General features: G+C 37.5%; 1 protein-coding gene across 1 annotated transcript in view; it reads right to left on the bottom strand.

Moving 5' to 3' along the window:
• LOC120633754 (ubiquitin carboxyl-terminal hydrolase 8) overlaps positions 1-15,479 on the bottom strand; it is a 33,672-nt gene that overhangs the window by 8,703 nt on the left and 9,490 nt on the right. The window contains exons 9-14 of the mRNA XM_039904087.1: positions 14,750-14,875; positions 13,957-14,086; positions 13,115-13,284; positions 11,930-12,022; positions 10,942-11,061; positions 373-503 (exon numbers count right to left, since the gene is read on the bottom strand). Of these exons, the coding sequence (XP_039760021.1) occupies positions 373-503; positions 10,942-11,061; positions 11,930-12,022; positions 13,115-13,284; positions 13,957-14,086; positions 14,750-14,875 (770 nt within the window). The remainder of the gene's footprint in view (positions 1-372; positions 504-10,941; positions 11,062-11,929; positions 12,023-13,114; positions 13,285-13,956; positions 14,087-14,749; positions 14,876-15,479) is intronic.

Here is a 15,479-nt window from a genome sequence, read left to right as displayed (position 1 = left end):
CGAAACACTTTAAACTCAAAGCAAAATGGACCTAATGTAACAAGTTTTATAGTCACAAATTCTATAATCCTGTTTTTATTTTGGCAAGTGAGTGTGAGGATGAATTTGAGCTTTAAAATAAGGTACATCAAATTAGAACTCATTGCTACATAGCGATCTGTTCCAAGCAACGTTGCACACACGCTCAGTCAAAAAAACAAAAAATTACAATCGTTCGGGTGCTTCGATGTAGCACACAGCTTCGCACACCGACGCACACACGCACCCACGCACGCAAGCACGGATACGGTCAGCCGTTTCTAAATCTATTCGTCACTGGCATGGCATACATCAACCGTCGAATTCTTGAGGACAAATGCATTTTATATTTACCTGTTAACGTGTTCGAGGTATTGCCCGTTGCAGAAGTATGTGACCAGTATGGCGGTGTTGTTCAGGCACTGGATGATGGAGTTCATGTAGCAGGTGTTGCCGAGATTCTTGAGACCTGTTAATCCGCGGCCCTGGAACGCAAACATTCGGGGTTCATATAAGTTTTATTAGATAAAGACGATGTTTGGATATTAATATTAGCCCTCGGTTGAGCACGATATACTGAAAAGCACGCTTATGGTATTTGCAGCAGGCATCTGTACGGTACAGAGCTTAACAGGGCATTCAAGTTCACTTACCTGGGGCACATTGTATTGTAGGATCAAAAAGATGATTGTGACATTCATAGGGATCGAAGGGCGTTGGCAGTCAGAGGGAACATGTTAGCTCGCAGATTTGCTCACTGTACAAAAGAGGTGAAGGCTACTGTGTTCAAGTCCTTTTGCCAGTCCTTCTATACCTGCACTCTGTGGGTTAAACTAACCTAAAGGTATCTGAACGCTTTTCGTGTCGAATATAATAATATCTTTAGGATAATATTCAGACTGCCTCGATACTGTAGTGCGTCTGGTATATTTGCGGAGAACCGAGTAGATAGTTTCTTCGCAATTTTTAGGAAACGACGGCCGATTGGCGCAGTGGACAGCGATCCTGCTTTCTGAGTCCAAGGCCGTGAGTTCGATTGGACAACACAACTGGACAATGTTTGTGTAATGAACAGGATTTTTTTTCAGTGTCTGGGTGTTTATATGTATTTTATAAGTATTTATGTATAAATTATTCATAATAAAATTATTCATCAGTCATCTTAGCACCCATAACACACACAAGCTACGCTTACTTTGGGGCTAGATGGCGATGTGTGTATTGTCGTAGTATATTTATTTATTTATTTATAGGAAAAATAGCGCGTCCCGCAAACGTAGGATCGAGAGCAGCTCCAATATTGTTCTGAAGGTTTCAGCTGACAGGCAGGATTGTGCATTTAAAGGATGTCAGCTTTAGTATGTAGTAACATAAGTTATATTAACTAACATAGATTTATAAAATAAATATATTCCGACAATACACACATCGCCATCTAGCCCCAAAGTAAGCGTAGCTTGTGTTATGGGCACTAAGATGACTGATGAATATTTTTATGAATAATATACATAAATACTTATAATATACATATAAACACCCAGACCCTGAAAACATTTGCGTTCATCACACAAACATTTTCCAGTAGTGGTCGTGCCCACGGCCTTGAACTCAGAAAGCAGGTTCTCTGCCCACTGCGACAGTCGGCCGTAGATATTATGTTTATTGTGAATTACTATTTACTAACACATGGTAGCTTTGTAGTCTGAAATAAATACAATACAATAACAAACCTAACCGGTAAAGTTAAGTAAATTAAGATTCGTAAATAAGTAATTAAATAGTATTACTAAAAAAATCACAAACAAAGAAATTATTTTGCGGTAATTAGAACTGATCTTGTTAAGTTCCAGTGGTATTTAAAAAATTAACTGATTACCTATTTTCGTATTACGTCTTACATAATCCAATAGTGAACGTTGAGTTTTCTTTTGTAGTTAATTATTGCGGTGTCGGTAAACAGCGTAGAGTCTAGACTTGAAATTAAATACTAGCTTAGGCACTGTTAGAAAAGGCGACAAAGACATAAGACTTACAATGTATGTAAAGAAAACCTCATTTCTCGAGTTCGTAAGTATATCGAACCTTTCTAAAAGTCACCAGTGATATTTACAGTCGTAAGTGACATTTAAATATATATATATGGTTTGTTTTAACAACAAATGATTTTATTTAAAGACCTGAGGTGAAGGCTTTCAATCAGTTAGTTAAATAAAGTATATTTAAATATCACAAAAAAAAAATTATGTTTGATGTCCATTTCTAAAGAAATGGACATCAAACATAATTAAATTTGGAATACTATTAGACTCATTCTCGGATGAGGAATCATCAAAAATAATTGATAAGTTAAGAGTAAAATGAAAACACAATCATAATTTCTAAGAAGGTACCAGCTTCTAAGAAAGTAACATTTTTATTTATTTACGAGGTTACCTTGAACCGGTGGTGTTAGCATAATACAGTGGTATAGGGGTGTTTTTATAATGAGCACTTACTCTTCGAAACAGCCAAACGAAGTGATTTTGCGAGTACTTCAGCCTGACCTTGACCTTCAGAACCATGTTGGCCGCGTCCAGCGGTATACATCGCTGCTCGTAACGTAGAATGGTGGTAACTGTTTACGCTTTTGTATGAATTTCACCCCTAAATTTACGGGTTAAGATTTATTTTCGTGTGCTTATTTTATTTTGATTGTTGTACGTATTACCTCTTTTGGGATAGGCAATGGTTCTTCAACTTTACTACTTTAAATACTTTTATTTGATATCTACTGATTGTCTTAAGACTTTTATTACATTATTGCATGATTTACGTATTTTGGGTATGTAAATATTTTTGATTTGCACGTTCGTGCTCTAAATTTGGAATCTATTCAGTTTTGTTTCAATAAATTATTACTATTCTGTTTGTCTTCTTTTGTTAGATACTTTCCAATTTCTTCTTAGTGAAGTAATCTATGCACGATCTAAACTAAAGACTGAACTGTCATTTCAATAACTATTTTTCATAACATTCAAAATTTGTTTTAAAATTTCCAGACGCTTAGAAGTGCTGTTAAGTTTACAGTTAACAAATTATATTGATTTGACATTTTCTGATGATGATCGCTGGAACTTCCTATTGGAAGAAGTATTTATAATTGGAAATATCTTGAATTTAGACTCCGATCTGCTGTTATGAACACCTTTCAATATACATCATTACCTAAGTCTTCCAATTTAAAGTTTAATTATAAATACCGTAGCCTTTTAGTTCCATTAAAATTGACGATTTTTATATTTGGACAACGGAAACACTAAAACGAGAAGCACTATTAGATAAATCATGAAAATTGTCGATATTATTGTTGGCAACATTTATATGCACTAAAATATTAATTATCTCTGTTAGTAACACTGTTATTCTTTAATGTTTCAACTATTGAATCTTCATTTATCACGTTTTTTTTGGTTTGCAGTTATTGAACAGATAGTAAAATGTAATTATTTTTTATTGTTTTTATTTCAATATTGCGATCACTGTGGACACGTGCGAACGTGTTCAAAGTTGTGGTAGAACTAACAACCGAGGCACGTGTCTTTTATATGGGGGTAAGTTAATAGGGTGGGTGGTAGGGTGAGTACAATTGAAGGCTTTCGCTTTATATATTGTTTCAGAGTCCTCGTTTTTTTTTGTAATTTATATCGCGACAATTGTTTTACAAGGCTACAGTTAATACAACTGTAATGGTTATTACGTTTATTGATGTAAATTGTTTGAATAACTTTAAAGTAATGGATATGTGGGGGAACACAAATATATTGCATGTAAATATAATTTATATACCGGGCTTACCTCTTTGGGTTAAAATCCCGGGTTGGGCCAAAAGATATAAGTATTGATGATAAGATATATTGTGTATTTTCTATTAAAGAATTTTCTTTATCAGTCCGTTTAAAACATACATCATGGTCATCCTAACAAGGTGGCGGGGTGCTAAGGTGTAGTGGAGGGATCGCAGGACTTGACAGGTTGTCTGTTTATTTAACTTTGACGTACCCTGTTTATTTAACAAGTTTGGCAAACGTTTCTTAGAACTATTTTTTCACTACTTGTTAGCCTTTGGATGCAATTCTACCTGTTGGTAAGTGATGATACAGTCAAGTTGGCGAGGTACTACAGTTTAGCGACGTGGAGGAGTTGCAGGGCTTGACATGTTATCAGTTTATATAACTTTTACCAACGCTATTTATTTAACTAGTATGTTTAACCTTTCTTTATTTTAATACCGTTTTTTTGGTATTTTAGTATTTACTAGCTGACCCGTACAACTTTGTCTGCACCAAATCGGTTATTACCCGAAAACACGAATAAAATGACATTTTCTAACAATGAATCTTAGCTAGATCGATTCATCGCCCCCGAAACCTCCTGTATACTAAATTTCATGAAAATCGTTGGAGCCGATCCCGAGATTCCAATTATATATATTCAAGAATTGCTCGTTTAAAGATATAAGATGTATATATTTATATATATATATATATATATATAAAATATATATTAATATGCACCACCTATGTAGCGATAAGGCCGCCTAATTATATACATCGTGTAAACTAGTTTTTTTATAATATTTCCTGTATTTTTATGTAGTGTATTCATTCATTCATACATTTGACAAACTGCGTTGCGTAAATACAGTGACAATTGCGCGTCTAATTTTACGGAGATTTACTATGTATATTTTAATGCGACTAGCATTTCGTAGCACACGGATCATGGTCACCCTACCAAGGTGGTGGCGGCGGGGTTCTACAGTTTAGCGGCTTGGAGGAATTGCAGGGCTTGATGGGTTGTCCGTTCGTTTCCCTTTGACGCACCTTGTTTATTGACCTTGCTAGCTAACCTTTTATGTCTTTAAGTTAACCATGGACTTTAATTACTTACTATGAACTTCTATTAAGAGTGTAAAGCCAGCAAGTAATATAGATATAAACCTTTTTTATCGATTTAACTATCTCCTTACTCAGACGGGTATTATGTTTGACTATCGGCATGCTGATTCTGTACCTATTGAAAGGTGGACAGTTGCAGGCGGTGTATAATATAAATATACATGCTAATAAGTAAATAAACTGAACCAATCACTATCATATCAACCTATTACTTTTCCATACAATAAATAAACAAAAGTGACGTTTGACAGCAGTGTTTGCAAGATTTACGGCTGTCGCAAGCCTGTCGCGAGATACGTATACCCCGGTCGGCCGGTCTCCTGCCACAATGAGAAGGTGTTAATGCCGTAGTCCACCACGCTCACTCAGTGCAGATTAGTGGACTCCACACACCTATGAGAACATTGTGGCGAACTCTCAGACATGCAGGTATCCTCATGTCTTACTGTCGTAGTATATTTATTTATTTATTTACATTATTGTCTTAAGCAAGGCATGTTTTAAGCAAAGTAATGTTGAAATATAATCAAAAACGGCCACAGGCCATTAATATCATTTCATAGGTTATTTTTGTTCACCGTAAATCGCGTGCCGTCCGGACGTTCGTTTTAATCCTAGCGCTAGAATTTCTTTCATTTTCATTAGCTCAGTAATTGCTTGCAGACTTAGCACGTTCGATCGTTTGATACAACAAGGGGCAGTTTTTAGGGTTCCGTGGTAAATCAACTCTCTCTCGCTGTCTCTCTGCATTATTCGTTGAATCATCCTCATATATTTTGTAAGTATTTTTTTTTATAAACAGATATACTACGACAACACACACATCGCCATCTAGCCCCAAAGTAAGGGTAGCTTGTGTTATGTGTACTTAGATGACTGATGAATATTTTTATGAATAACTAGCGAACCCAGCCAGCTTCGCCGGGCTAGATTTTGCTTTATTTTATTAAAACAATAAATTTACATTATTAAATTTTTAATTTAAGTCTCATAATATATTAAATCATTTATTTCTCTCCGTATTCATTCTCTTCTATTCTCTTCTCGAGCGGGTGAAGATCATTATCTACACCCATGTACAGCCAACAATAGAATATCATCATAGTAAATAAAAGCTGTATTTGACAGTTCGACAGTTCAAAAATAGGAGTGCTCCGATCGTCTCCAAACTGGATTACTCGCCAGGTCAATCCGGAGATTCCCTGAAAGTTTCATTGAAATCGGTCCAGCCGTTTCGGAGCTTATACGAAACATACCCACACACTTTCTCTTTTCTATATACAGATATACACAAATACTTATAACATATAGATAAACACCCAGACACTGAAAAACATTGATGTTCATCACACAAACATTTTCCAGTTGTGGGAATCGAACCCACGGCAATGTACTCAGAAAGCAGGCCGTCAAACATTTGCACCTGGAAATATGAAATACGATGCGACTGCCGTCAACGTTTATTATTGGATTTTAAAAGTCGCTTGGGAACCCTATATCGTAGGTATGTAATATTGTCTATCTGGAACTAATGGCCATATTGAAACTTTAAAAAAAGCATATTGAAACTTCGAATGTTTAGATTATTTAGCGAGGAAAAGAAATTAATTACGCACTAACAATCATATATCTTTTATACAAACGTAAGTAATGTAGAATCGCGTCATAACGCGTGTTAATTAAAGTCGGTATTGGTGTGGCTTCACGTGACTTAGTGAATTGAGGTATTGGCACAGAAAAGATAAATACAAAAGCAGTCCTTTAATCTTGACAAACGAAGACTTCTCACTTGTGATTTTTTTCACTTAGAGATCCGAGCATAGCTTTAGCCTTATAAGAAGGTTCTGGCTCGTTTTCACAGAACTTCTCTTTCTATTTCATCTTTTTATTTTAGTTTTTTTTTTATACTTGATAGACTTGCGCTTGGCAACTATCATGCCTGATGTAAAGCAATGATCTAAGTTGGGGCGCGCTTGCCTAGAAATTGCCTTGAAAGCATTAGAGTTGTATGAATCAGGAAACACCGGAGCCGGAAGAGCGTTTCAAACTTTAGCAGTCCGTATCAGAAACGTAGATGAAAGCGCTTTATGCGTGATGCCTGTATGTCAACCACATAAGGATACCACCGTTCACGGTGTCTCGCCGTCTCGCCGTTCTGGAGGAACAAGATTATGAAGTTCTGAGCACACTCGCCAAAGTATGTCCTGTAAAAAACCGCCAGCCAGGCAACATTACGTTGGTGCTGTAGTAGTTTCGCCTCAAGGAGGGATTCATTGCCGATAACGCTTCTGGCTATACTATTTAGGCTTCAGCTTGAAAACTATCATGCCCGAAGGAAAGCAATGTCGCGGTCTAAGTAGCAGAGCGCGTTCGCCTGAAAATGAATATTTTGACGGCCGATTGGCGCAGTGGGCATCGACCCTGCTTTCTGAGTCATGGCCGTGGGTTCGATTCCCACGACTGGACAATATTTGTGTGATGAACATGAATGTTTTTTTTCAGTGTCTGTTTATCTATATATTATAAGTATTTATGTATATTATTCATAAAAAATATTCATCAGTTATCTCAGTACCCATAACACCAGCTACGCTTACTTTGGGTCTAGAAGGCGATGTGTGTCTGTGTATTGTCGTAGTATATTTATTTATTTATTTATATTCATTCTCTCCTTGAAGGCATTCAAATTGCATGTGGCAGGAAACACCGATACAAGAAGAGCCACCGTCAATTTTTAAGCCCCGAGTTGGTACCTACTAAGTATTGCTTGATACAAAAACCCAATACTGATTTAAATAATGATTTAGATATTAATTAGGATAAATATTATAAAAATCAAATTATTAAGCACTATTCCACATATATATTATTTATTGTTTATATTTTGTTACAGTTTTAATTTTATCTTTATTTTGCGGTTTAATTTAATTCCAAAACACATACTTTGGGTTTTAGCTTAGAACAAAACTTGTTATTACTTATATTAAGATCTAACTTTAGTTATTACCTGTTTTGTGTACCTTATAACAATAAATAAATAATAAGGGATCAAAGCCAGGCCCACGTGATCTCCAGTCGAACATGCTCGCCACTAGACCAACGAGGCAGTTATCACTTATATAACTCGTGTGTTATATAAGTGCTCGTCGGCAGTTTGAAATGTGACTCGCCCATCTGTCCCGCGCGTCACAACTGTGCAGGCGAGTTTCCACGAGCGAGCGCACGTGCGAAATTTAGACAATAGGTTAATTAGCTTAGCGAATCTATACTAATATTATGAAGCTGAACAGTTTGTTTGGTTGAACGCGCTAATCTCAGGAACTTCTGGTTCGAAATGGCAAAGTCCATTTATAATATGGGATGGTGCGATTTTGTATTGATGATGATGATAAACCAAACAACCATAAGGATACTGCTCATAATTTCTACTATTAAGACTATTTTATTTCAAATACTGGTAGATATAACTAATTTTAATTTAAGTTTTAAAATTATTAAGATTCTATTGCCAAAGGCTTCTTTAATTACAGATATCCCCAAGGCTACACTGTCAATTGGCCTGGTTTTTTTTTCAAACAAATTATAAAACAAAAATGATTAATAAAACATATATAATGTGTCAAATACATGGTACTATGCGTAATGTGTTTTTATGACTGTTTTGTGCACAGTTAAATAAGTTATCTTCCTTTTTTTAAGATTTATAATATATAGAATGTAGTTTTAAAATACGTTACAGTTTTGCTAGTAAATACGCGTTTCCGGGCCAGAATAAATCAAATACAATTATTTCTTTAAAAAAATTGACATTTCGCAGTCAGTACCAAAATGGCTTAAACATTGTGTTAGGTCGCCTTTATTTAGATAAAGATTTGAGGTAATATTTTCGTTACTGAATTTGCCCTATCTCCTTTATGTGTCCATCTTTTATTGTTTTAATGTATTATGGAGTGTAACGAATTATATCGCGGCATATTCTCTGAACCATATATATACCGGAGAAGCGTACCACACTTTAGCGTTTCGTACGAACGTAGCGTAGAAAAATAAAATTTCGTACGAGTCGAATAGATGTCAACCATGTAAATAGCCATCGCCCACTAATCTACACTGTATACTTGAATGAAAACTCAGTAACGTAAATTTTTTTATGATGTATCGATAAATCTTTTTATAAAATTAACATAAAATTTTTGAAAATTCCTATAAAAAGGATTTATAGCCTGCTGTGCGTCGCCACGCCAACAGTTCATACCCATTGCATTACATGTTTTACTTAAATTAAAGAGAGATTATAAATAGATATAATCTGACCGCTGAGAGAATGCGTTCTTGACTTCGGTCAGTTTGTCATATAAAACAATATTGAAGAGTAGATTGTATTAGTAGCAAAATATCCTTGTAACAGCGCCGTACGAATTAAAGATATATCACTTTTCCATTCTTACTTCTCTTCACTTCTCCGATCCACATTCAAAAAAAAATTCAAAACTCATTTGTTTCAAGTAGGCCTAATTTATAAGAACTTTTGAAACGTCAAGTCAGTCTGTTTGTAGTGACTCTACCACCGATTCGGAAGGCAGATTTCACTGAGAAGAGCCGGCCAGAAACTCAGCAGATTGCTCGGTTCCAATCTTTAGAATTTTTCTGTTTTGTGAGAGCTAAGAGCGGAGTTGCCTGCTTCAAAGCAGCCTTGTCAAGCAATTCATCAATCGTGAAGTAACCACCATTTGTTAACTGTGTTTTAATATATTGTTTAAACTTAGGTAAAGGTAGATTTAATACTATCTTTATATCAAGTTATAGAAGCATATACCCATCCCCACAAAGGATTTATGTACTTTTCTCAGACGATATGCAGATATCACTAATTCATGTCAGTTTCTAGTAAGGCTGTTTATATCGACTTTTTGTTTTAATTACTTATGTTTTATTAATAAAGATTATAATAAATATATTGCGAGGCTACTTCGATCGCCCAGCTCTTTTCTGTAGTATAAATATAGTTTCTTTATCAGCAGCTCTGCCCCATAACAAGATCCATTACATTTAGCACCATATAAATGATATAGCTTATAACAATAATAATTATTCTTTCAATAAAAGGCAATTATATACTACAAGTTAGACCTTGACTAGACTAGGGGTTTAGGAGTATAGCATTTACATTAAGCCCATACCATCGTATGGGCATCGTACCCGGATGCATAATCGTTAGGCGGCCCGTGTTTAAAGGCGGGTAATAAGCCACGGCCGAAGCCTGCTACGAGAAAATTGAGAACTTCCCAAATTGCTTCTGCCTTAAATCTAACCTAAAACTAAAGTCATTAGACCACTGCGCTAACCCCAGCGACCAGAAAACCTGTCAGGAACGTTAAGCTCAACTTGCTATACTCCGCGAACAGCAGCAGAATCTGTATGGTGTAATTTATAATGACTTCAATCCGTATAATCCACACCAAAAAGGAACCTCGGAAATGTTCCCTCTACGCACGTTTCGCTCCGAAACCGGAGCATCCTCAGGAGATGTTGACTTTACAATTAATAATTGTTAAGTAACCATTATATACGGATTGAAGTAATTATAAATTACACCATACAGATTCTGCTGCTGTTCGCGGAGTATAGCAAATTAAGTTTAATTTTCATAATATAATATGGATTTCCGCAAAGTAACGCCTGCTTCTATCCAATATCTGCCAGGAACTCATTATTTCAAGGGCCGGACTATACGTAGTATAACATAGTAAAATAATTATAATTTTAATTGACATTGTGAGATGGTGATAACAAAAAAAAAACACCCGGCTAAATTTGTTGTGGGCTTCTTCTTAGACCAGGACGCGTTTGGAACCCTCGTAGCTTTAGTTTTAAATTTACGAATGTGGTTATCGCCATCATCTCACTACCGTGTAATTCTTATGTACGCATCAAAAGTGACTACTTGAATAAAGATATTTTTGACTTTTTGACTAATGCAACTTACCACATCTCCCCAAACGGGTTGGAAGTCCCTGTGGTGCATTTCACTGGAGGGCGCAACTTTGCTGGGCTTGGTGCTCCGGTCGAACGCTGGCATGGGAACCTCATCCTCATCAGATGACAGCTGTATTGGATAGACGCAGGTGTTACTTCGCAAGAGTCTTTATAAGCCTTTTTCCGCAACTCCCCCATATGGCTATTGAATGAAAGGGCTCGACAATAATACTTTACACTAAGATAACATTCAAATCCAAGATGGACGCCGCCCCAAAATGGTGGATTGCATTATTTTTTTTCAACTCCCTCATTATCAAATGAAAGGGGCTTAACTATAATACTATACACTAAGATGAATTTCAAATCCAAGATGGCCGCCGCCAGAAAATGGCCGATTATATATTTTATCACAACTCCCTCAATAAAAGTATCAAATGAAAGCGGCTTGACCACTACACTTTACACTAAGATAAATTTAAATCCAAGATGGCCGCCGCTACAAAATGGCCGATTACATATTTTATCAAAACTCCCTCAATTTTGCTATCAAATGAATGCGGCTTGACTATTATAGTCTACATTCAGTTGAATTTCAAATCCAAGATGGCCGCCGCCACAAAATGGCGGAATACATATTTTATTACAACTCCCTCAATATGGGTATGAAATGAAAGGGGCTTGACTACTATACTCTACACTAAGATAAATTTCAAATCAAAGATGGCCGCCACCACAAAATAGCGGATTAAATTCTTTTTTTCTCATCTCCATCAATATGGCTATCAAATGAATGCGGTTTGACTATTATACTCTACATTAAATTGAATTTCAAATCCAAAATGGCCGCCGCCACATAATGGCGGATTACGTTATTTTTTTTCCCAACCCTTTCGACATGGGTATCAAATGAATAGGACGACCAGTGTCAGCTTTTTTTTTTTTAATTTAATGTCATTATTCCAGGAAAACAAATGGTATATGGTACATGAACTAACCTTTGCTATGTTGGGCGATGACTGTGATCGGTTGAGGCCGACGGCCCCGGTACTGTCGGTCGGGGACCCCATGTACGCATCGCCATCATCCTCCTGTTTAATATTATTAATCATATTTTATTATTCCAGTATAAGTACGCCCTTGACTGCAATTTAGCCTTACTGAGATGGTAGCAGGCAAACCTGTTAGCGGTATTGCAGCTTTATGTCCTAATTGGTTACTACGGTCGTACCGGAACGCAGAATCTCTGGCTGCACCTCTTTTAGGGTGGTAACTAGCCACGGCAGAAACCTTCCACCAGACCACAACAGGTAAATTTCAGTAAATGCCTCTGCCGGCGATCGAATTAACATTTCATAGTAGCAGACAGTGGCGTGCGCTTCAAACATGCACAAATGCACTGCATACCCAAATTTTTTTATATCACTCGTATTGGAGGGGAATTTTTCAATTTTATGCCATGTACCTGCTTTATGCATACCCTGGGAAAAAAACCTATGCACGCCACTGGTGGCAGAGCTTTTCATTACAGAGCTCGTCAAGGTAAGTAGGACCGCCATACTTTTTTGTGCCGCCAAGCAGCATTGTTGTGTTCCGGTCTCTCGCATAACCTGCGAAGTGATGCTCTGTTTATATGCGATGGTTTCCACTTACCATCAGGTGGGCCGTCTGGCTGGTCCGTCAATTATGACTATTAAAAAAACCACGCTGGCCAAATGCAGGCTGATAGACTTGACACGCCTTTGAGAGCATTATTGAGAACTCCCAAGCATTCTTAGGGTGATTATGTATATTGGATAGAAGTAGGCGTTACTTTGCGGAAATCCGTGATATGTTATGAAAATTAAGCTTAATTTGTTATACTCCGGGAAAAGCAGGAGAATCTGTATGGTGTAATTTATAATTTCTTCAATCCTTATACTCCAAGCCAGAAATATCTTCGGCATACAGATTCTCCTGCTTTTCGCGCATTATAGCAAACTAAGCTTCATTTGACGTTTGACAGCGAAGATTGCAGTGATACGTCTCTCTCTCTCTCTTTTTGTGCTCGGCGAACTTCTCGCGGTCTTGCGCCAAGCGTAACAATGTTTCCACGCTTACAATATTGGTCCATTCACGGATGTTGCGCAACCAGTGATACGTAATCACCTTTAAAGCAAGCGATATTAATGCGAACAGGTAACCTTTTCGTAGGGCTTCCTCTTAGTTCGCGCCTCGGCGAGTTTCCGCTTCCGTTCGTGCTCCATGGCCTCCCTGCGGCGGTCGAGCTCGTCGCGTTGCGCGCGCACGGCCGCGATGCGCGCGCGCTTGGCCGCCACGTCGCGGGCGGTCGCTTGGCGGGAACGCTCGTCCACTGGTCATGGTTGGGTTATTTAGTTTATCACCATCACATTAACCCGTTACCGGCCCACTACAGGGCACGGGTCTCCTCCCACAATGAGAAGGGGTTAAGGCCGTACGCTCGCTGGCCCAGTGCGGCTGGGTGATTACGTATCTCGCGACAGGAGTAAATCTTGCAATCACTGTTGTCAAATGTCACTTTTGTTTACTTATTGTATGGAAAAGTGACGTTTGGCAGCAGTGATTGCAAGATTTACGCTTGTCGCAAGCCTGTCGTGAGATACGTTATCAAATTCACACACCTTTGAGAACATTATGTAGAACTCTCAGGCATGCAAGTTTCCTCATACGCATTTGGTAGGGTATTCTTGGAAGGGGCGGTAAAAGCGGGACGGGGTTTTCTCGTTTGTGGAGGGGGAAGCGGGGACTGGGGTTTCTCTGCGGGGGAGGGGTTGCGGGGAATGAGGTTTCTCTGGCAGGTCTTGGCTGTGGAGGGGGAGGTGGGCTGGCGGGAAAGAAGGAAACGGTCGAGGGGGTCTTCTAGGCGCGGTCTTCTATAAACGATCCTTTTGTATTACAGTCGATATACAGACATCCTTGTTTTATCTTCCTTCTTTCTAGACTAAATTCTAGAGTCCACGCAGAAGCGGGCAGAAGTTGGCAGAAGTTATTCTGAAATATATACCTTGCACTTCAGATTCGATGCCAGGCATTTCCACCGTTTTGGTAATGGTCTCCGCGATGGTCTCCGCATCCTCCTTCTCTCTCCTCTGGTATTCCTCCAACTTATCGCGGAGAGTTTGATTCTCTTGTTCCTGGATCAAGGAAACATATAAATATGTGTAGTATAAAGTATATATGTAGATAGCCTTATTTATAATAAATTACCAGATGAAATCCTTGAGATGTCTCTCAATAAGTTCAAAGTTTATATATAACGTAAGCTTATAGAAAAATCCTATTATAGTATTAAGAATTACATGTATGATAAAAAAAAATTTGGGTATGAATTGCTCTAACTTCAAAGCTCAACGATAACTAGACTGTGAGATGGTGATAACAAAAAAAAACCTAACTTTAGTTTAAAGTTAACGAATGCATTATCACCATCACTAACTTAGTGTAACATTTTAAATGTATGAATGCATCATAAGTGCCTGTAATAAGGTCTACATGAAAAAAACATTATTGAATTTGAATTTGATGTCTACCTTTTATGATTAACTCAAGTGCGGACAAAGTCGTGGGGGACAGCTTGTTAAATTGATCTTTGTAAATGAAAACCTTTACAGTTATCACCATCACTAACATTAGTCTAACAAGTTAAATGTATGAACGCTTCATATGTGCCTGTAATAAGGTCAACATGAATACAACATTTTTGAATTTGAATTTGATGTTCGACTCAAATGCGGATAAAGTCGGGACCGCTTGATAGATTTATGATTGTAAACGAAAACCTAATCAACCATGCTTACCATATCGTACTGTTTGCTCTCCAACTGCATAAGCTGCGATATGATTTCTTGCTCTCGCAACTTGTACATTGCCCGGATCTCGTCGCGTTGTTCCGCTTCGTTCTGCTGACGGATCTTCTCCCAGTCCTGGACACCACAGACAGCGTTCAATCAATGAATACACTTTTATTGTGCACTACAGACAAAATTCACAAAAATACAAATACATTAGAGCAGTAAAGAAGATACTCCACATGACATACATAGAAACTGCTAGACTAGTCAATTTTAAAGTTGCTTTCACAGCATTATGTTATAAGGAATTTTATTATGGGGTAATTCTGCTGATATTGGCACTATTTTCGTGCTGTAGAAGAAGGCTGTTCGCGCGATCTATAAAATGGGTCCGAGAGTCATTAGGAGATACATTTAAAGATGTTAATATAATGACAGTCTATAGCCAATACATATTTGAAAATTTAATGTATGTTCACAAAATAGACTATCTGGAATCCTGCTTACTGCGTGCACTCGCAGCGCCTTGAAAGTATACAGCGCGCTTTTACTCGGCACCTGGCTTTTTATGTCAGTGGCCTTTCACACAGACAGCCATATAATCAGCGATTGGCAGTATTTAAAATGACATCTCTTCGTAACAGGCGGGATATTCTTGATCTGTGTTTTTTACATAAAATATTACAAAACAAAATTAAATGTAACAACCTTCTCAATCATATATCTCTGACTGTCC

Source organism: Pararge aegeria, chromosome 22, assembly GCF_905163445.1.
Source record: "Pararge aegeria chromosome 22, ilParAegt1.1, whole genome shotgun sequence".
NCBI classification, from domain to species: Eukaryota; Metazoa; Arthropoda; class Insecta; order Lepidoptera; family Nymphalidae; genus Pararge; species Pararge aegeria.
The sequence above is the reverse complement of the archived record's forward strand: the minus strand, read 5'-3'. Positions and strand labels throughout refer to the sequence as shown.